Source organism: Aulonocara sp. 'chitande type north' Nkhata Bay, linkage group LG7, assembly GCF_057382095.1.
Source record: "Aulonocara sp. 'chitande type north' Nkhata Bay isolate Kocher_YH1m ecotype deep benthic linkage group LG7, A_spYH_male_GT1.1, whole genome shotgun sequence".
Lineage (NCBI taxonomy): Eukaryota > Metazoa > Chordata > Actinopteri > Cichliformes > Cichlidae > Aulonocara > Aulonocara sp. 'chitande type north' Nkhata Bay.
Window position 1 is genome coordinate 61,168,163 of NC_141350.1, and position 21,807 is coordinate 61,189,969.

A 21,807-nucleotide genomic window follows, 5' to 3' on the forward strand; every position below is an offset into this window, starting at 1 on the left:
AGAGCAGAACTGAGGGGATTGCACTACATGAACAGTTAAACATTACAGTGGCAGGCATACAAGAAAGATTGTAAAGTATGAAGAGTTTGACAGCCCTGACATGATTCGCACCTACTGGCCAAAACTAACTGGAATCCATGAGTTTCTGACAGCACAATGGAAAAAGCTGCTAAGTGATGAGATGCACCCAGACTGGCTAACTTAAGGCCAGACAGTCCTAATCCCCAGAGGGGACCAGTCACATCTAAATACAATGGGACTGTTAGAAGCCACTGTCATCAAGACAAGTAGGGTCCTTACTGCGAGGGACCAAGCAGCCAAGGCATAGAGGACACAGAAAAAAATGTCTTCAAAAAGGGTTTTCTTTATTTTAACTCTCAAAAAGACAAAATTCCAAAACATAATTAGCAGGCCCATAAAAGAGGTCAACTAAATATAACTCTACACAAAGTAATTTCCAGAAACTTAAACAAACAAAGTGGACACAACTTAACCCACAAACTGACCTAATTACAAAGACACATGAGGGTAGCTTTTAAAATGGTTTGGCCAAACCATTTACACACAGTAGGGGGGAAACAAAAACACACACTAATATTAACTAAGCACAGAATAACATAAGTAAACCTAAAACACCCCTGTTCCTGATAAGCACATGGTTGGTCCTGCTGAGCAGGCATTTTGTTCTCAGAATCCTGAGTCAAGACAGGAAACAGCCACAGCCCCAAACCAGGTAATTCAAAGAAAGAGAAACATAATTAAACAGAAAACATTTTTAGAAAAACCCCACAATGCTATTATGCGCGCGCCTCATAATATCAGTGTTAGGTTTAAATAAAATGATTAATGAATTATATTAATGAAGAAAACTGCAAACCAAACTAATAAAGTGAACAAATGGACTGATTTACCCATGTGTGGCTGATGCCATTACACTTACCATGAATAGGGGCTTTCATCCCAAATCCAGCACCCTGAGTGACCTTAGTGTTAAAGGTCCAAGTCTGATCCTATGAGTATTACCCAGTACACGTGCCCATGAGTACCCTGCTTATCTCTGGGGAAGTATTGTCTCTGAGTAACCTTGCAGGTCAAGGGAAATTTCTCAACCTCACCTGTTAACAGCAGAGTCTATATTCCTCATATATAGGCATATAGTCCGTGCTATTGGTAACTGACTGGGTTAAGATGGAAGCACTTTTTCCATTAGTACCTACTCCAATCGACTCGACGCAGCTCGAGGCAATACAGCTCGGCTTGACTTTATTTCTATTACAATCGAGTGCCATCTTATGTGTGTGGTGTCCTTATAGCAACACGTCCTGTGAGGTCATTTGTATGCAACACAAATGCTACAAAATAGGTGGATGTCGAGGCGATGTTTGTACCAGCTGCTGGGTCGATGGCTTTTTGTCAGACTCCGGCAACATGGTGTTGTTTTTGTGAGAACATTTTCCACGTTGGCGGGTTTCAAAAATTGCGGTTTTGGTTTTTGTGAAGAAGACGCTTTCATGACTCATTGAGTGACACAACTTTCAATTCAGTTTCATTTATGCAGCTCCAAATCACAACAACTGTTGTCTCAAGGCACTTTATATTGTAAGGTAGACCCTATAATAATATATACAGAGAAAAACCCAACAATCATATGGTCAAAGGAGCTTGCAAAGAAAAGCGTCTGAACTTCTTTAAGTTACTTGAAGACGTTTCACCTCTCATCCGAGAAGCTTCTTCAGTTCTAAGGTCAAATGGTGGAGAGTCCCAGATATAAACCTAGTGGGAGTATCCCCCCACAGAGGGACAAAAGGACCCCCTGATGATCCTCTAATCGCCTGAGCCAAGGTGTGGCCTGAGCCAAGGTGTGGCCTGTCGCCTGAGCCACACCTTGGCTCAGGCGACTGATTGTGACCCACACCCACTTTCACACTTTAGCTCTTGTGATTAGGAAGAGGATCAACAGAGGGTCCATGACCCTCTTGGGGACACTCGCATAGGGCTTAAAATCTGGGACTCTCCACCATTTGACCTTAGAACTGAAGAAGCTTCTCGGATGAGAGGTGAAACGTCTTCAAGTAACTTAAAGAAGTCCAGACGCTTTTCTTTGCAAGCTCCTTTGACTACGATGACCTGGATGACTGAGAACCTTCACAGACCCAACAATCATATGATTCCCCTATGACCATAAGACTGACTAGCCAATTGATGACATGCATTCTGTTGATGTCATACTTTTGGATCGCTTTGGATAGCTAGCTTGTCGTTCTTGTATTGACATTTGTGTCCCAGTGGCAGGCGGGTCACATGTTGGCCATAACACAAATGACTAGGTAGCATTAGCAATTTATAGCCAACAGAATTTGATTGGAGTGAAAATATAAGATTAGGTGGGCCCCATGTGATTTCTTTTGGATTTTAAGGGGGGTGCAGCACTCTTCTCTTTGGGAATGGCTGATCCAGATGATACTGGTATAATCTTGGATAAATTTGTCAAAGGTACTTTTTTAATTTAAAAAACTGCATATTTTAAAAGTACAGAATATAATGACGATAACTTCTTTGCAGGCTGTCCGTTGGGTTTCTTTGGGAAGGACTGCTCTCAGACTTGTCAATGTAGGAATGGAGCCGACTGTGACCACATTTCTGGACAGTGCACATGTCGAACTGGTTTCATGGGGAAATACTGTGATCAAAGTAGGTTACAAGATATTGCTGCCTGTTTTGTTTGCTTTTTTGTGTTATGGTTGTTTTTTTTTAATCATATTAAGTTTCAGTTTTTCTTTTTGTTTTTGTTTTTGTTTTACTTTAATCTTGTCTTATTTTTCAAGTTTTTAAAGAAAAGTTGGACGCTGCACTATCCTGTCCTTTGGTGCCACACTTGTGGCACCTTTAGTCAGTCACCTTTGTATAAATACCTCCTGCCTTATATCCCCCATTTTCCAGATTCTCTTTGTTCAACTCACTTGGCAGGTTTTAATTTTTTCTTTGAGCATTCCTGATTATCGATATATCGATATATTGCAAAAAGTATTTGCTCGTTTGCCTTCACGTGCATATGAACTTGAGTGACATCTCATTCTCTCATCCATAGGGTTTAATATGCTGTTGAACCACCTTTTACAGCTCTAATAGCTTCAACTTTTCTGGGAAGGCTTTCTACAAGGTTTAAGGTTTATGGGAATTCTTCCACAAGCGCATTTATGAGACCAGACACTCATACTGGACAAGAAGGTCTAGCTTTGCTTTAATTCATCCCTTTCTGTTCTTTTGGGTTGAGGTCAGGACTCCGTTGTAGAAGATCTTGACTAACCTGCACAGAGCTTGGCCTGGCTCGCAGTCTCTGCTCTAAATGATCCCTTTCTATCAGTTCTAACGAGCTAAGGTCAGGACTTGCTCACCCATGTCTTTATGGGCCTTACATGTGCACTGGTATGCAGTCATCTTGTAACAGGAAGGGGCAATCCCCAAACTGCTCCCACAGAGTTGGGAGAATGAGATTGTCCAAAATGTCTTAGAGTTTCTTTCGCTGGAGCCAGTCCCAATTCCTAAAAAGCAACCCCACACAATAAATTGCCCATAGGTGTGAATGGTTGCCTGTCTATGTGTTAGCCTCGCGACAGACTGGTGACCTGTCCAGGGTCTACCCTGCCTCTCGCCCTAAGACAGCTGGGATAGGCTCCGGCGACCCCGCGACATTGAAAAAGGATAAACGAATGGATGGATAAATTCAGTTATTTTGATGGGTGGGCAAATATTTTGGCAGTATAGTGTACATTGGACACTAGGGTTTTTTTGGATCTTGCCCTTTTGCCTCCCTGCCTTGGTAGATTTTAAGGTCCATGTCTGTTGTTAGTTTTGACAAGCCACAAATGCAGTTCTGCAGCTTCTTTCCTACCATCATTGATGGTCCATTATTTGCAATACTTATACTGATTTAGAACGTGGCTAAAGTCAAACCAATCCTAAATAGCACTACATCCAGATGAACAGAATTAACCTTTTTCTTTTCTTTTTCTGTTTTCCAGAGTGTCCTCCTGGTTTATATGGTTATGGTTGCCATCAGGTCTGTGACTGTCTAAATAATTCCACTTGTGATCACATGACTGGTTCGTGTTACTGCAATTCAGGTTGGAAGGGAGCTCGATGTGACCAAGGTGAGAATGTACTTCAGTAAGAATGGAATCAAACGTTGTTTAATGACACAAACTACAGACCTAATTCACAAAAACAAAAAAGTTGTGATGCTGTGTAAAATGTAAATATAAACAGAATGCAACCATGTGCAAATCAGTAATGAGCTTACCACTCAAAGACTTAGATGGAGTTTTACTTTTTCTGAAGTCCTTAACATTAGCCTTGTCTGTCCTAATAGGAATAGGCCATATTGATGTGCTATCCTAGACCTAAAAACAAAATGAAGACTTTGGAGTGGCCTAGTCAAGGTCCTGACCTGAATCCAACTGAGATGCTATAACATGACCTTAAAAAGATGGTTCAAGGTCAAACACCCTCCAATGTGGCTTAATTACAACAATTCTGCAAAGATGAGTGAGTCAAAATTCCTCCACAGCACTATAACGATAAGGCTCATTTTCATTTATCGCAAATGCCTGATTGCAGTTTTTGCTGCTAAGGGTGCCGCAAGCAGCTATTAGGTTTAGGAGGCAATCACTTTTTCACACAGGGCCATGTAGCTTTGGATTTTTTCCCCCTTAATAATAAAAATCTTCATTTAGAAACTGCATTTTGCATTTACTTGTGTTATCTTTGTTTAATATTTACATTTTATCCCAAACATTTAAGTGTTCAAACATACAAAAAAAATAGGAAATCAGGAAGAGGGCAAACACTTTTTCACTCATCAATAATTCAGTAGTTTTTTTTTTCAGCTAGATTTCAATTTGTTTGTGTAAATAGTGAGTCTTCGTCACTCAAGTTAGTCAAATAGTTCCACAGGGTTCTGTGCTGGAACCAATTCTGTTTATATTATACATGTTTTGCTTAGGCAATATTATTAAAAAAATACTGCACATATTTTCATTGCAAATTATTGCTTTTTGTTTTACTTTACATTTTACACAGCATCCCACCTTCTCTGGGATTGAGGTTATAGAGGTTTAATTTAATCAAATTTACTGATTTCTCTAATCACTCTCCATTAGAAAAACTAACTCATTTAAACTTAACAGACTCAAAAACATCTAACTCTTATTCTACATTCCCTCCCCCTCCTGTGTGCAGCTGGTGTGATTGTGGTGGGCAGCCTCAACACTTTGACTAGTGCAGCGATGCATGTAGACTCTTACCAGATTGGAGCCATTGCAGGAATCATTATCCTTGTGCTGCTTGTGCTCTTCCTTCTGCTCCTCTTCATTATCTTCAGGAAAAAGCAGAAGGGCAAAGAGCCCACCATGCCATCTGTGACTTACACTCCTGCTGTGAGTGTTGCTGCTGATTACAATATAACAGGTACATTTACATATTTACTTGTTTTAAACTGCAACTAGGTCTCATTGTGCTGTACCAGCATTATTTCTTCTAATATTTATACTGTTTTCCTTGTTTGTTTTATTGATTTTAAATGGTTAACCTCACTACAAATTTACAGTTCTAAACCTTATATTGCTAAGCTTATATTGTTAAATACCAGAGGTGTAAAATTCCTTTCATAGCAAGGGAAGGAACACTGGTTATGCGAAGCTAAAATAGCAGGAGTTGACTTTCCTCGTGGTCTTAATCATTTTGGGAAGGTTTTTCTTGCTACGTGGTAAAGGAATTACATTTTCACAATGCACTCTAACTCTTCATCATCACACATGTTGGACATGGTGACAAGCAATAACATTTTAGCTGTTAAAAATATAAATGAGGTTTGTTTGTTTTGTTTTGTTTGTTTTTTTATCACTGAAGAGTTGAAGCACCTCGTACATCTCAGGGTTATGAGATAACCCCGACATCAGAACTATATTCCAATGAGAGCCTTCCAGAGGCAATTGCTTCTCCTTTCCTAAACCCTGTACTTTAATGCAGGATTTTGGCTTATCGGGGTGTAACTTCAAGGTTAACCTTGGGGTTTCTGTACTATGAAGATGGGTCACTTCTTCAAGGGGTAATTTAGGTTGTAATTTATACTGTGAAGCTAAACTGCTGCAGTGCAGGTTAGATTTGCGACACATATTAGGTTAGGTATAAAATCACTTCCTACTGACCAGTTAATTCCCCACAAAACAGCACCACCATTCCTGAAAGATCCCTAGACCTCTGCAGGTAGAGAAAGAGACCTAAAAAATGTTAGTATCATCTTAATGTTTCAGTTTAAAATAGGATGTGTGCCAAGTTTTCATTTACAACATATTTTGAACACAGTGAAGACAGGACAGGAAAGCAGGAGCAGAGAGAGACAAGGGGGAAGACATGCGACAAAGGGCCAGACTTGAACCCGGGCCGGCCGTTCTCAGCTGTATAGCATGTGGTCGCCCGCTCAGCGCACTGAGCTAAACCAACACCCTCTTTCACAGCATAATTTAAGCACATTGGAGATTCTCTGCCGGGGGAATGCCTTTTATATGTGCAGATTATTAAGAAGATACAAATATAAATAATAATGAAGCCAAAAACCAAATAGAGAATATTTATCAATAAACAAGAAATCAAAGTCCAAGAGTTAAGAACCCTGGGGTAAAACCAAGGACTGCGACATGATTTACTTTGCTCCTCAATTAGACAGCTAACAGGTCGAAGTTAAGTAAGCTGTCTAAGTGAGCTACATGTTCACTGAGTACTTCAAAAGGGTCTTTCCACTCCTTCCTTTCCGGAGTCCAAGTCATTCCGCTGAGTTTAAGCCACTGACCCACTGGCCCAACAGTGTCCTGAAAACTTGTTTTTACTGGCATGATCATCTCCAGTGACACTCTCCCTCCTCCCACACACACAGGCAAAACTGTTTCAATTACCTCTGTTTTTGAATCTGCTGTAACTGTTACAGATGATTAGAGTCAGTGTTCTTCTTTTCTTCAAACTTTCTGTCTACAATGTGGGCTATAAGCACAAGCAACCTGTAATTATCATTACTGGTGATTTATTGTTGAGATCTCTTGTGCTATCAGCCTTGGTTATACTTTATCCACAAGTATGAGGTGGATATCCATGGCCCTGTATTTTTCCCGGATAGTAGACTTTAAAATATGATCACAATCAAAATGTTTAATTAATCCCAGAAGAAATTATGTAATAAGTAAGAGACAAAGAAAAGTATGGAGAAAGAAAAACAGGAGCAACTGAAACCGGCTTGCATGCCAGCTTACACATGCGCATTCACTTGTGTACAACAGGAATCTCTCCAGCTGTCTGTATCTGTGTCCACAGAGTATTATCAAGGCTTAACTATCTCCATGGTGGCAAAGTGGGAGATATGACTGAAGTTCTGCCATTATTCTACTCAGACACTAATTTTTCCAGTTGGTACCAATGACGTCATGGATGAACAGTCCCTTCACTCCATGACTAACCAGAGTTTTTGGCAGTAGCAGTCCTGGAGCCTGAAGAAGAACATGTGTTTTTCTGTCTCTACCCCTATACTTTTAAAAGCTCTGAACATTTCCTTATGGTCTGCATGAATTGCTAAAAAAAAAAATTGGTAGAATGTGTAGTATTGTTATAGTATTTCATTCCTCCTTGAACTTTAACTGGAAAAATTATTTTTGATATTCATCAAAAGTCAAAACTATTTACACACCAGATTTAAAAGAAGCCATTCACAGGTCTTGGTCCTGAAGTTCTCTTTCTACCCACAGCACTACAATCCACATTCATCCATTTACTCTATACACTTTAAATACTTTATTACTTATATAAATGTTTTCTAAACTATATCCATTTAGTTTAATATCATGCACATACGCAGCTCAAGAATATTTCAAGTGAAGTTGATGCACCTGAACATAATCCAGTTTTTCATCGCTAAAGGTCTTCAGTACTTTTTAAATTAACCTCCTAGGACCGGGCGTCCACATATGTGGACATCACATTTTGGGTCGTATAGACCAAAATAATAAAGTCTGCTCTACAAGGGCCTGATGTCCACTTACGAGGACATTATACTGCCACTATTCTATTGAAATTTAAAACAAATGTTCTCATATGTGAATCACAGTTTTCTCAGAAGCAAAAATTTTTTTTTTGAAAAAATCAGGTAATTCTTTGTTCTTACATTCATCAGGTCCCAATCAGCCCAAATAGCAAAGAGAAATTAAAAATGCATGCTATGAAAGAGTTCGGGTCTTAGGAGGTTAAATTTACTGCGATTATGAAAAAAATAAATTTGTCTTCTTGATTCTTGTGGAAATGAAGCTTTCACATTTTGTAATGTGAGATGTATTCTATGAATAAGTGTGAATGCATGGTAAATGCAAATAAACAACTGACGATGGGACAGATGTCTCCTATATTTGAGTGAAGCTTAACCAAAGACATGACTGTTTTATAGACTGACATACTTTGTTTCTAACAGTTCCTGTAAATTTTCAGGTGGTTATCCAGCAACATGTGAGCCCCATCTAAGCAATTATTTCTCCAACCCTAGTTACCATACTCTGACCCAGTGCATCAGCCCCCAGCGTGGTCCAAATGGAAAGGTAGAGATTTAAATCCTCTAAGACAGAGGGACAAGGAGATTGCAGAGTACAATTTCTGTTGACTGTCTGTAAACGAACATACTAAGAGCTATTTTTGTGCCATTTTTAGGCAAAGAACAACCAGGTTTTTGTAAACGTTAAAAATATGGATCAGAGAAAATGTGCTCTTCTTGTTGATCATACTGGCACACTACATGCAGAGTGGAAACACGAGGACTGCTTAAATCAACTGGGTGAGTTGTGGACTGCAAATATTATAATCAGCTGTTGTGTGTGTGTGTGTGTGTGTGTGTGTGTGTGTGTGTGTGTGTGTGTGTGTGTGTGTGTGCGCTCATTATCAAGAAAACAAAACAACCTAGGGTAGGCTAAATTATTACATTCACTTTGAATGAGGCTGCTGTACATAGAGGATCCAGGTTGTGTGATGTGCATTTTTGACCTACAGTGAGTAGATTCTTGCTTGTATAGTTCTGGGTGATCACTTACATATTATCTGTGTACTAAGCAGGTATAAGGTAAGAAAACATGTTAATTTCTTTCATGTTGCTCGCTTTAGACATAAGATGATAGAATTATATTATAATTTGTAATAAGTTTTACCAGTTTAGGATGACTGTGGAAAAATATTGTGGTCTTCCACGTGTGTAATATGATGTTTCTTTAAGTTAAGGTGTTAATTGGTGCACCATCAGTGACTAACATACAATATCTGGTTAATGCCACCAGGTGAGGCTATATTAACAGAGAAGTCTGAGCTAATATGTCAATTTTATGAGTTTGTTTTGTGTAGATGCTTATTTGAGTTGGACAGTTGGTCAGTGTTATATGATCAATATTTTTCTTGATCTAATATTCAACATTTGTGAAAATAATTTAGATCTTGCTTGGTGCTTTCACTCATTGTCTTTCTAAAGTCCAAAGACACAACTATTGTGAGAATTCTAAGTTAACAGCGGGTGTGAATGTGCATAACATTGGTAGGATAAGCCCCAGCTGCTCTGTAACCATGAATCAGATAGGAACTGAATCGATGTAACACAAACACTGTCACCTTACAGTCACTAGTCCACATACCTAGTGCTTGTGGGTGGAGTTATGTAATAAGACTTTATTAGCATAGTGTTTGTATTGACATTAAAACTGGTAAAAAAAAAAAAAAATAGAATACTTTAGCTCTACTTCAGCCCCAGCTCTTAATATTATAAACGATTTTTGCCTAATCTATTTAATAAAATCTCTCACATTATTTTTACTTTTACTGTTCAGTTATTGATCTACTGATTTAGACTTTTTGGTTTCAGGAGCCTGTGGAGGTGATAGAAGTTACATGGAGAAATCTTTAAGAGGCAAGTCCTATACATAACTATGAACTGTCATTTTTAATGTTGATATTCAGTTGTCACTGGATCCTTTGTCTGTGCTGTGCAGATCTGATGAAGGGCACACCCTATCATGCCAGCTCCTGTTCGCTCAGCAGCTCTGAAAACCCATATGCTACAATAAAGGATCCTCCCATGCTGATAACCAAAAACACAGAATGTGGCTATGTGGAAATGAAATCACCAGCTAGGCGGGATTCACCATATGCTGAGATTAGCAGCAGAAGCCCAACCAATAATGTCTATGAAATTGGTGAGGACTGAACTCTGTTTGTTATCGCTGTCTACTTTCTTTCTGCGACATTAACTGCATAACTGCTATGCAGAACTAGGGATGGAGAATATGACGTAATCTTCAGAGTATAGTATTTATATTACTCTATTTTTCTACTGCACTATGTTAACATTTTAACATTTTAACTCTTGAAGTGAATTGTAGATGTAGATTGCAGATTCATCAGCTATCAGTTCATACAATGTGCAATAAAAAAACATGATAAATTGATTTATATCATGCTAATGAACATTTTAAAAACCCATTCAGAGTGAAAATAGCAGAACTATGCCCTTGCAGGTAGAACAAAATTGCTGGTTGTACAGTAATTGCACTGGATTGTTTCACATTTGGTGACTGACTGCAGCAACTGGTCACCTGTAGTTTGACAACACAATACCCTCAACCCTCGACTCCACAGTCTTGACATTACATTTTTCAGCAATGCAGTAATATAATGCATTACTATACTTAATTCAGTAATCACTTTACAGCATAATTGGAACTGTAAAGCTTCTTCAGTTATCTGTGCACCAGGCAGGTAAAATAAATAATAAATTTTCATTTATTTATTTTTTCTGTTTGTTTGTTTTGGGGGGGGGGTTGTTTTTTTTGTTTTTTGCTACGATCAGCTTATTTTTGCTAATAACAATAAAGTAATACAAATTGCTAATACAAAGCTAGCCAAGAACCCAGAGTGATGATAAAGCCGGGGAAACCCAGCCCAGTTGCCAGACCCTAAATTTTGACAGGCAGTTATGAGCAGTCAGATTTGTAGCCTCCATTTCTAGCTGTTCATGTTTCTACAGTAGAATAAGCATAGCAAACCTGGCACATGGAAAACGTGGCAAACAGCAGAGTCACTTATATGATGGCAACCAGCTGTGAGTGGCCACAAACCTGGTCACACTCTTTGAAGCAAGTTGGTCACAGCACTGTCTTGTCCCAGTTTCCAACCACTATTTTACTTAGTGTAGCTGTGCCATTAAGCACATTCTAACTATCATGTATGAACTTATCAAGGGTAAGGAAACTTTAGCATGCAAACATAAAAAACATCTTTTATGTGCTGTGAGTGTCTCGTGGCGATTTTGACGTCACATCATGTGTCACATGGGCTGGTCATGAACCTCTTGATTTTTGTAGCATGGCTCTAGTCTCACCATACTACGCATACATACACTATAAAAACAAATGCTTTGATTTGTATTAAGTTTTTCAAAATACTTTCAAGGCTGACATTTTCATTTACACTGTGTCAAGAGCCTGTGGAGGTAAGAAATACGTGAATATTGTCCCAAAAAATAGAAGAACTGAATAGACAAATTGCCACAGTTCCTCTCTGATTTAGACTTTCTCACTGTTTCTGACATTTTATTTCTATTTGTATAAATGTTCAATCAAATAAAAATAGAGGTACATGATTAAAAGTAAGCATCTTAAAATAGTGTTCTGGTTCTTTATATCAACAGTTTTGTACCTTATACTATGCCAACTGATATCTCTTTGATTACAGATTCAACGGTAAGCACCATCCAGTCCACAAGAAATGGCAGTGGCCTTGTGAAGTTCGGGCAGGATCCATATGATTTACCAAGAAACAGCCACATCCCCTGCCACTACGATATCCTGCCATCCAGAGAGAGTCCTTCCTCAGAGCTCAAGAAGCTGGACAGTGAATAATCACACAGAAACTCTGAACCAAGATTAGGCCTTACAACAAGGCTGTAGCTTCAGCACTGTGTCTTCTACAAACTGGCACACTATGTACCCATAAAATGCTAGTCCTTATGTGTTATTTTACAATATTATTATAACTATGGATTATGACTACAAGTCGGATATATACAATTGTGGTCAAAAGTTTCACTCGTCATTGTAATTATGGTCTTTTTATTATTTCTTTGAGCTGTCCTCTTTCAAGGGTAAAATTATCATACAGCATAAATCTTTAATGACTTTAAAAACAAGACGTTGGTTCAAAAGTTTGTATTTATTTGGGTTTTTCTCAGATTCACACAAGGTCAAAATTATGCATACAGGATCAAATATATAAACCTCCTTACCAAGTAACACCGTGACCATTTAAATTGGTTGGTTTCCTGGTACAGAACTGACCTTTATGTGTAGTCCACTGTTTGCAATAGGGTTGAGTTTTAGGCTTTGAAAAGATCATTCCAGAAGCTTTGATGGAGTTTTGAAGAGATTTTCTTTGGAATCATTGTCTTGCTGAAACAGGCTTTCCGTCTGCATTTTTGGGAAACCACCAGTTGGAGAAAGTGGTATAGTGTGGGTGGGTTGTTGTTGACTTCAACAGGTTACGTGACATAGTTGGGTGGTAAGATACCTTCCTTAGTGGCCAAACTGCCAGGAATCAATGAATCAGTGAGTTCCTAAAGGCCCTGGGTATCGTAGGGTTGTCCTGGTTGACTTGCCTCTTCAATGTTGCATCGAGAGCTGGGGTGGACTGACAGACCCTGGTGGCGGCCCCCATGTTTAGAAGGGAGACCGGAGAGTGTGCTCAAACTACAGGGGTTCAGGCCCACTAGGAAGATCTATGCCAGGGTACTGGAGAGGAGTGTCTATTAACTAAATCTTGGATGCAGGAGGAAAAGTGAGGTTTTTGTCCTTGTCATGGAATGCTGAACCAGGAGTTTGCCTAACTATTTTACATGTGTTTTGGACTTGGAGAAAGCATTTCACAGTATCCCTCAGAATGTTCTGTGGCAGGTGCTTTGGGAGTATGGGGTATACAAGGGGAGGGGACAAGCTGGTCTGGGAACGCCTCAGTGTTCTCCTGGGTTGGCTGAAGGAGTCGGCTGAGAAGACGGAGGCATCCTTGCTTGGGCTGCTACCTCCACAACCCTAGATAGCACTAGATAAGCGGTGATGAAAATACACTTCACTGTGGATAGTGACACTAATATTCCAGCTGTTTCCAGTTCATGGCAGGTTTGTGTTTGGTGGCTCTTGAGTTCTTCATGAACATTCTAACCAATTTCATTTCCTCTGAGGGTGACAGCTTGGGTCTTTGGTGGTTACACATCAAAATGATTTGAATTTACCTATTTTTGTTTGAAGCAATAATCTTGAAAGTTATTTAGAAATGACGCCAAAGATCTTTCCAACTTGTGTAAATCTACATTTCTCCTCCTTAGATTTTCACCACGTTTATTGGTTTTCCATTTGTCTCAGTATTTTATTGCCCAATGAGTACAAATCCTTTTTGTGCTATCAAAGAGAAACTATCTGTTGTAGGCAATTATGACGACCAACAAGAATTTAATTGGCCTTTGACTTGCCAATTAAAAAAAGCATTGTAGAACCTTCAGCACCACTTTTGTAGTTTGTATGGTACCAGCATGCGTGTATGCATGCCAGACAATGGGGAGGCATGCTCCTAATGAGACAGCAGATGGTGTCCTCCTCCTGCAACTTGGTAGCACTGAAAGGACTGACACATATTGTCCAAAAGGTTTTATAATGGACGTACGTCAAGCAAGCATGGGGGCTAGTCACTGGTATCAATTCCTCCATCCTCCACGCCTGCATACTCCACCAAAATGCAACAGTGCAGGGTTGGACAATTGATCCCATGATTTCACCTTAATACCCAATGGCAGTCATGGTACTGTTGCCTAGCCTGCAGAGGTCTGCGCATCCCTCCACGGAAATGACTCCTTAAGACAGTCAGTGACACCCCCCCCAAATTGGTGATGTTAAACAGTGCTACAAGTTGCAGCATAATGTTCACATCTACTCAGGGTGAACCTGCTCTCATCTGTTGGAGTTGGTCTACCTGTACAAACTCTGTAGGGTTCAAATATCACCTCGTGCGACCAGTAATGACACTAACCCCAGCCAAATGCAAAACTAGTGAAAAAACAGTCAAAAGTTGAAAAGGGGAAAAAAGATCTGACCTCCACCTGTAAAACCATTCCTGTTTTGAGGTTTCAATGTTATCTTTCTAGTGCACCTGAAACTGATTAACAACTCCCTCTGCTACTTGAGTAACTGGATCAATATGCCATAAGTGTAAATGATGTGATGCTATATTCTCAAGTGTTCCTTTATTTTTTTTTTTTAGCATTGCATTTCACCCTATATTGGAGGTTGGTTTTCAGGCTTTTTTGCAGCTGTCGCTGTAACATAGGCCTTCCCATAACTTTCAAAATCTGATGTTCACAATCCCAAACAATTCCAGGGTACGCTGCTGAAAAATGTGAGCACTTTGTTTCAAGCTTACTGAAGTAGCTGAGCTGTAGCTCAGGAGGTAGAGCAGGTCACCTGCTGATCGGACGGTTAGTGGTTCGATCCTGGCTCCTCCAGTCCGTCGGAGTATGAATGTGTCTGAATGTGGTTAGGAAGCAGTATAAGTATAGAAGAAGGTGATTGTAGCATGTTGTATAGAGTGCTTTGAGTTCTCTGGGAGAGTAGAAAAGCACTCTATAAGAATCAGTCCATTTACCATTGCATATGACATGGGATACCCATCAATTCTTTTGTTTTATTGCAATAGAATTGTATATGGGTTATTTGATTGAGTTTAAGCAACTTTCTGAAAGGTTACATGATTGTTTTTAGAAGATGAAATGTTGAAGATTATAGCAGCTGAAAATGTATTTGATGTTTTTATATAGAAAACTGGTTCTTGTAGAGAACCTGCTCCAGTAGTCCAATTCATTAGAATTGTTAGTCTGCCTGCCCATCGATCTCACTTACCGGTTCCAGTTGCACTTGCACTACACTCAGCTGATTTCAGTTTGTGTGTCAGACAAGGAAAATAGCAGCACAATCTACAGCATGGATGTGGACATTTATTTTTATTGCACAAAAGGACGAGAGTGTGATGGTAAACTTTAAACTATATCAAGACAAAAACAACCACAGTATGCTGCTAACACAACTTCAGCCTGCACAAAAAGACCTGCACGGACAGCATGCTAATGCTAAGCTAGCCAAGAACCAAGAGTAAAAACTGAGTGAATGCCGGCCCAGCACCAAGACCCTTAACATCAACAGTAACATACAAATGAGCAGTCAGGTTGCAGTCTCCATTTCTACCTGTTCATGTTTGAATCACTCTGGTCATTACTTTAAAGTCTCTTCCTGCCGGTTTTCATCTTTGCTTTGTATTCATACCTAAATACTAAGAGAAAGATCATATGTTTGTCCTCATTAGAACATGTATTTGTGTTGCTGTGTTGAGTTGTAGTAGCAGGTTTATCTTGTTAAATGGTAATTATGAGAGAGTGTGTTTCAGCTATTTTACAGAGAAAGTAATGTAATGAGTGGTACAATGAATTACTCTCTCCTGGGAGTAATTAAGTAACATACAGCATTTTTTTTTAAAGTGTGAAAAATGTTCTGTGTAATATGTGTAATAATTACTTTTTGTAAAACTGAGCTGGGAAAGGCTCCAGCGAGAATAAGCGGAAGAGAGTGGATGGATCCCAAAACTGATCACAAAAAGAGCAGAAATATCTCCAACATGCACAAACATTTGCAACATGCACACACTGTGTGGTCAATAGAGCACATGTAAGATGTGATATATTTTTATATGCTAGCGATGGTGGTGACTCTCAAAGCAGAGCCGATGAAAACATATTGATAAGTTTTGAACTTATTGAACTGATAAGGAATTGAATCGATAAGTGTTATCGATAATGAAACAGGGATCACTAAATTCTCAGCATTCCTATCCCTAGTAATCCTAGCAAATGCAGTCAGTGTTGTATCAGTACACAAGTAAACCAAAGTGCCATTTAAAAAACATTTTGTTTTTCTGTTTGCTTTTTTGTTTGTTATTTTTTGTACATAACACATGACGTTTTGAGATTCTCATTCTAACAGTGTTTTGAATACTATGATTTTCAGTAATTTACCACTAATTATAGGATATTTTCTTTATGGTGATTAAATACAGCATGTAGGAAAAGGTGATTGCATTGCATTTAATTTCAAATTGTAATGATTCATTTGTGATTATTCTACTTCATAAATACCATCAGTTATACATATGCATGCATAGCAGTCGCTTTCATTACTCTGTGGCCCCTGTTGTTATTTACAACTTTTCTGAGCTAGATACATGGCTATTCTAGCTGTTATACACAGTTTTATTTTAAAAAGTAACTTGTTACCCACCCTGCTGCTTCAGGGTCCATGTTCAATGGGATGTTTTCGCTTGCTTTTAGCATGTGATGTTTAGATATCTCAGCGATAAAATATGATTGATTTTGAATGTGTAACAGCTTTCTTAAACCCAACACTTTTTTGCATCACTTTATTGCATTTGTACAGATTATCATTGTAAGAAAATGTAAATAGAGGAAATTATTATTCCAACACTACAGGTTTGATTGAAAACCCTGACTTTGATTTGAAAGTCTGGGTCAGCTCAGCTGGTTCCTCAATAACCTTGATGGAAAAAGGATGTATATGCCAAAACAAGTGTGATTTCTTACTGGCCTCTCTGCTATTTCATGCTGTGGGGAAATAAATGGAACCCATTAAAGGGAGTCATACCATTGGCCCATCACATGACACATGACCAAAATTATTATCCTGTAAAATAAACCCATATAAGTACACTATTCAATTCAATTCATTCCTATAAAAACAGGTGTAATTTCCTGGGTAGTAATCAACATTTGGAGAGGTTTGTGGTTTTACAGGTGGGTAAAGATAGTGCAGCAGTTTGCAGGTTTCATTCGGGGGCAGCGAACAACTTGAACATCTTCGGCATGCGTGCCAGGATGGCTGAACTATTTTCTGATGCGAGTTGAAATTGTGATGTGGCTAGGGTTGGTCTAGCGGTTGTGCATGAGACATTTTCTTGGTAGGCGGTCCAAAATATCCAATCTAACCATTCATTTTTTTCAGTGTAGCCTGTTTCATTTCTAATACCTTTTCAGTATTTGTTATATTTAGGGTTGTTACTCCTGTGGTGTGTCTGTTAATTTTTTCAGTCATCCAGGTCATCATAGTCGATGGAGCTCAGAAAGAAAAAAAGCATCTGGACTTCTTTAATTTTCTTGAAGATGTTTCACCTCTCATCTGAGAAGCTTTAGTTCTAAGAGCAATTGGTGGAGAGTCCCAGATTTTAAGCCCTATGGGAGTGTCCCCACGAGGGTCATGGACCCTCTGTTGATCCTCTTCCTAATCACAAGAGCTAAAGTGTGAAAGCGGGTGTGGGTCACAATCAGCCAAGGTCTCAGATGAACCCATTGTGAGACCTAGCCCCACCCCTATCATGTGATTTACTGTGGTCAAATGGCCCAGGATGTGAGTGGGCGTTAAGGCGTCTGGGAAGGGATCTCAAAACTGGATTATAGATGGAAGAGAGTTGGGGTCTTAGAGCTGAAGAAGCTTTTCCTGTTAGCTCATGGATTTGCTATCATATTAGCAAATATATTAGCTCTGCAATCAACTATGGGATTACCTATAGAGTTACCTATAGAGTATTACCTATAGAGTACCTAATCCTATACTATGGGACTACCCTAACCCTATACCTATAGCTATAGCTTTACCTATATAGCTAACCTGATAATTAACACATTAATTCATTACACCACTGGTTATTTTTGCTTGCGCTTTCTTCCCTTCACGTTACAGAAAGCCTTAAAGAATGACCAAAAAATACAAAACAGACAAAATTATTTGATTGTGCTTCATATTCGTTCATGTCTTTTTATTGTTGTAATTTCAGTTAAAAAGAAAAAACTTTCGGGAAACCAATATAGGGCCTGACACCAACAAACACAATCAAAAGCACACAACTCACACCGAGAGGATCCGTACTGAATTTTATACACTAAACGTAAACATATGCACATCAAAACAGCATAACAGGAAAAATGGGCCTTGTTGGGATTCCATTGCTTGGCATATTAATGAGAAATGTACGCAAGCATTAAATAACCATTTTTATTTATCTGTGCAGCTTTCCTTTTTCATGTCCTCAGTGTGTAAACTCCTCCACCTTTAATGATTGTCACTAAGTTAAAGCAGCTGTTTAAAGGTACATTGGTGCACTGGTATAGAAAAAATCAGAGTCATCACAACATGAAAGAAAGCTGCAAAAGTCCAGCTCCAACGTCTCGTGCGCAGATGTTCAGAGTGTCACAATTCAGTCTCCTCATTTGTCAGTTAGTTAATTACATGCAACATGACATGCGTGTACAAAATGCTTTCATCCAGTTGCAGTCAGTCAAATGAGGAGTTCAGAGCAGTTCTCTTAAACAGCATGACTATAGCACATAGAGTCTGCAGCATATTGGTTCAGTTTCAACATTAGTCCAGTCAAAGCAGATACAGTACATGTAAATGGAAGAATATGACATGAAAGCAAGAATAATGAGGAAAGTTAAACAAGCTGAAAAACACCCAAAAAGTGATGGGGATGGAGGAATTAAAGGGCAAAAAGACAAGTAGGTGGGGAGAGATTAATTGGAAAGCTTATCTGTATATAAAAATATGTGATTCATTAATATTGTGTCACTGGTATTTGCCAGTCCCTCTGTGTTTGTCCCACAGCTTCTAAACTTCATAAAAGGTTCACCACAGTGACGGGTTAGGATCTATGTGTGCATTTTACTAGAGTCATCTAAACACTTTTCTTGATAGACTTTTAAGGCAGGGATGTCAAACACATTTTACATCATGGGCCACATATAGCTCACTTTCATCTTAACTGAAACTCCCTTTTCTATCGGTTTAAAGAAGTTAACTGCACATTTATTCCCTCCTATATCTTAACAGATTACTAAGAAGTGCAATTTAAATTGTGCATCTCTTTCTACATGATAAAGAAATGCTGCTGTAAATAAATACAAGAAATCTGACAGAATGACTTTTGGGGCTTCGATAGTAAGAAATAAAAAATAAAATTACATAAAAAGCTTTGGTAGCTCATTGCCCAGACATTAAAAAAGATGTTTTTTGTTAATTTCCAGGAAAAGTTCTGTTTTCACTGGAAATCAGCCAGCCAGGTCTTTATCAGTAGAAAATAATCTGTAAAACCACTATTTGGGTCCAAATATATTCATTTTAGGATATTTGGTGATTTTACCCTGGATGTGAGTGTGAATGTGAACATTGGTGGATGTCTGCCTCTACATGACTCTCCAGGATGTACCTGTATCACCTTATGAAGGAGGAACGTAATCAGTGTTGGGAAGGTTACTTTTAAAATGTATTCCATTACAGAATACATGCCCCAAAATGTATTCTGTAACGTGTTCCGTTACGTTACTCAATGACAGTAACGTATTCTGAATACTTTGGATTACTTATTAATATATTATCATGGTTTTTACAACAACGTGAATGTACTATTGCTGTGTGATTTATTACTATTACTGAAGGTCCGCGACTCCGAACTGTAGTAAAGGGACCTCTGACTAATACGGCGGGGTCCCTGTCGGCTCGTAGCCAAAAATAGCTTTACTTTGTTGTGTGGGTCAACTTTTCTTGCGAGAGACAGAGAGAGGCGTTGAAAGGCTGCTCCAATGGAACTTGTTGTTTTCGGAGGAAAACACGAACACAGTGTACAGTCGAGTCTTAATAGCTTACTTACAACTGGGCTCATCAGGCTCTCTTCTTGGCTGCAGTGGTTATTATTATATTTACATGCTTCCAGCTCCCGTTTTTGCTCGATGACAATTCGTACCTTTCCACTCACCTTTTTCTCCCTCCTCGCGCTCACAGACCCATAACGTGTATGGCAGTCCATTCTCCCTGCAACACGGACTATACTGCCCATGATGCTACATTCTTTAGAGCTATGCTTGTAGCATTCTGCCTGTTAGCTTAGCACAACAACAACAACAACGAAAAGGTGCTCTCTCACCCAGGAAACACAGTCGCGAGAGAGAGAGAGAGAGAGCGTCGCCCTGTAACCATGGCAACCGTAACGCTGCCGCCTGGAACAACAGAACGTAGCTGTCAAACCAAACCCAAACAGTCCTGACCCGCGACAAAATGAAACAGGAAAGTACCGCAGTGTAATCCATTTATTTCAACAAAGTAACTGTATTCTGAATACCACCTTTTTAAACGGTAACTGTAATGGAATACAGTTACTCATATTTTGTATTTTAAATACGTAACGGCGGTACATGTATTCCGTTACTCCCCAACACTGAACGTAAGTGAATAAATGGAAATGGTTTCCTTTCAAATTTCATTGCAAATATAAAGTCAACATGTAGCTTGAACGGCATGATGAGACAGTCACATGCTGAGGGTGGTTGGTGTTTGTTTCTGGGGTTGTCATCACATTTTATAAATGTCAGAGCGTGATGAGACGGCACAGTGACTGCTGATTATTTCCAAGCAAAAGTCTGTTGAAGTCTTGTTGAAGCACACTTTGTTCTTAAAGATCAAGTAAAACAATAAAAATTAGCTTACAAAATGCTGTATCTCTACAAATACATCATCAGGCATAGCGAGGTTCTGTGCTTATAAGTGACACCTGCTGGAGGTAAACGGGTGGCTGGTAGCACAGACCTTGTGACGTCACCATAAAGATCTGGACGAGGTAAGGCTTTTGCCGTCTTTCTTTAATGTATGTCTCCTCTGCCAATGACAGAGTAAAACTTCCACCTGCTCTCTGGTGGTCAAGGTGTACAGGATGGGGTTGAAGGCACTGTTGATGGGGAGGATGAAGATGACAACCCAGCTGGAGATAGTATCCTGAGTAGGGATGGGTATCGAAAACCGGCTCTTGTTGCGAACTGTTTCAATTCCTTGGAATTGTTTGCCATTTTTGCAAACGATTCCCTTATCGATTCCAGTCGACCCGAATGACGTCACCACGTTGCGGAGCATCATTTACCTGGCAGGAAACACGGCGCCTAAGCGGCTCAAACGCTCAAAAGTTTGATTATACTTTAAGAGAACGGATGACAAACAGGGCAACTTGCAATACTTGCAAAGTAGATATTTCATTTAAGAGAGGAAACACTACGAATATGCAAAAGCATTTGCTCACAAAACACGCAATGACCTTAAATGAATGTCGTGTTTTTAATTCCGCTCCGGACTCGTGAATCTCAACCCAGCAGCAGCGGTAACGTTTGCACGTCCTCTCCCGTTAATGCGGCAGGTAAATAATCAACTAACAGCGCATATTATGTTAGCGCGATCTGCCTTATTACAAAACCTTCCATTACTGTGCATTTAGGTGACCATGATGAGACAGACAGACAGAGTCTGGCTCAGATGTTGGCAGTTCTCGCTGCAGTCTACCGTTAGCGTCTCCTTTCAGGCCAGGATAGACTAATGTCACCGAGCAGTGACTAAGTTTGTGGTAAAAGGCTTGCACCCATTTGCCGCAGCAGATGCCCCGATTTTCGGTAAGTGAATGTGTTTAATTGTAGGCAGGGACATTACTGGATATTCTTGTGTAATTGCCACAGAATAATTTATGTTATACTTTGTTATTGCTACAGAAGAATATTTATTTTATTATTTTACATTTACATTTTTTTTTTCCTGGGGACCCTGTGACACC

At 39.3% G+C, this 21,807-nt stretch overlaps 1 protein-coding gene across 2 annotated transcripts in view; it reads left to right on the forward strand.

The window, feature by feature from the left end:
• megf10 (multiple EGF-like-domains 10) overlaps positions 1-18,471 on the forward strand; it is a 62,795-nt gene extending 44,324 nt beyond the window's left edge. Inside the window, exons 18-25 of one of the 2 annotated variants that reach the window (XM_086301750.1) lie at positions 2,563-2,691; positions 4,023-4,151; positions 5,239-5,466; positions 8,524-8,630; positions 8,740-8,863; positions 9,932-9,976; positions 10,059-10,262; positions 11,800-18,471. In XM_086301750.1, coding sequence (XP_086157876.1) covers positions 2,563-2,691; positions 4,023-4,151; positions 5,239-5,466; positions 8,524-8,630; positions 8,740-8,863; positions 9,932-9,976; positions 10,059-10,262; positions 11,800-11,966 — 1,133 coding nt within the window. In that variant the 3' untranslated portion in view covers positions 11,967-18,471. Of the gene's footprint in view, positions 1-2,562; positions 2,692-4,022; positions 4,152-5,238; positions 5,467-8,523; positions 8,631-8,739; positions 8,864-9,931; positions 9,977-10,058; positions 10,263-11,799 lie in introns of those variants that run through there. The other variant, XM_086301751.1, reaches the window with a different exon arrangement.
• Positions 18,472-21,807: the final 3,336 nt, after the last annotated feature.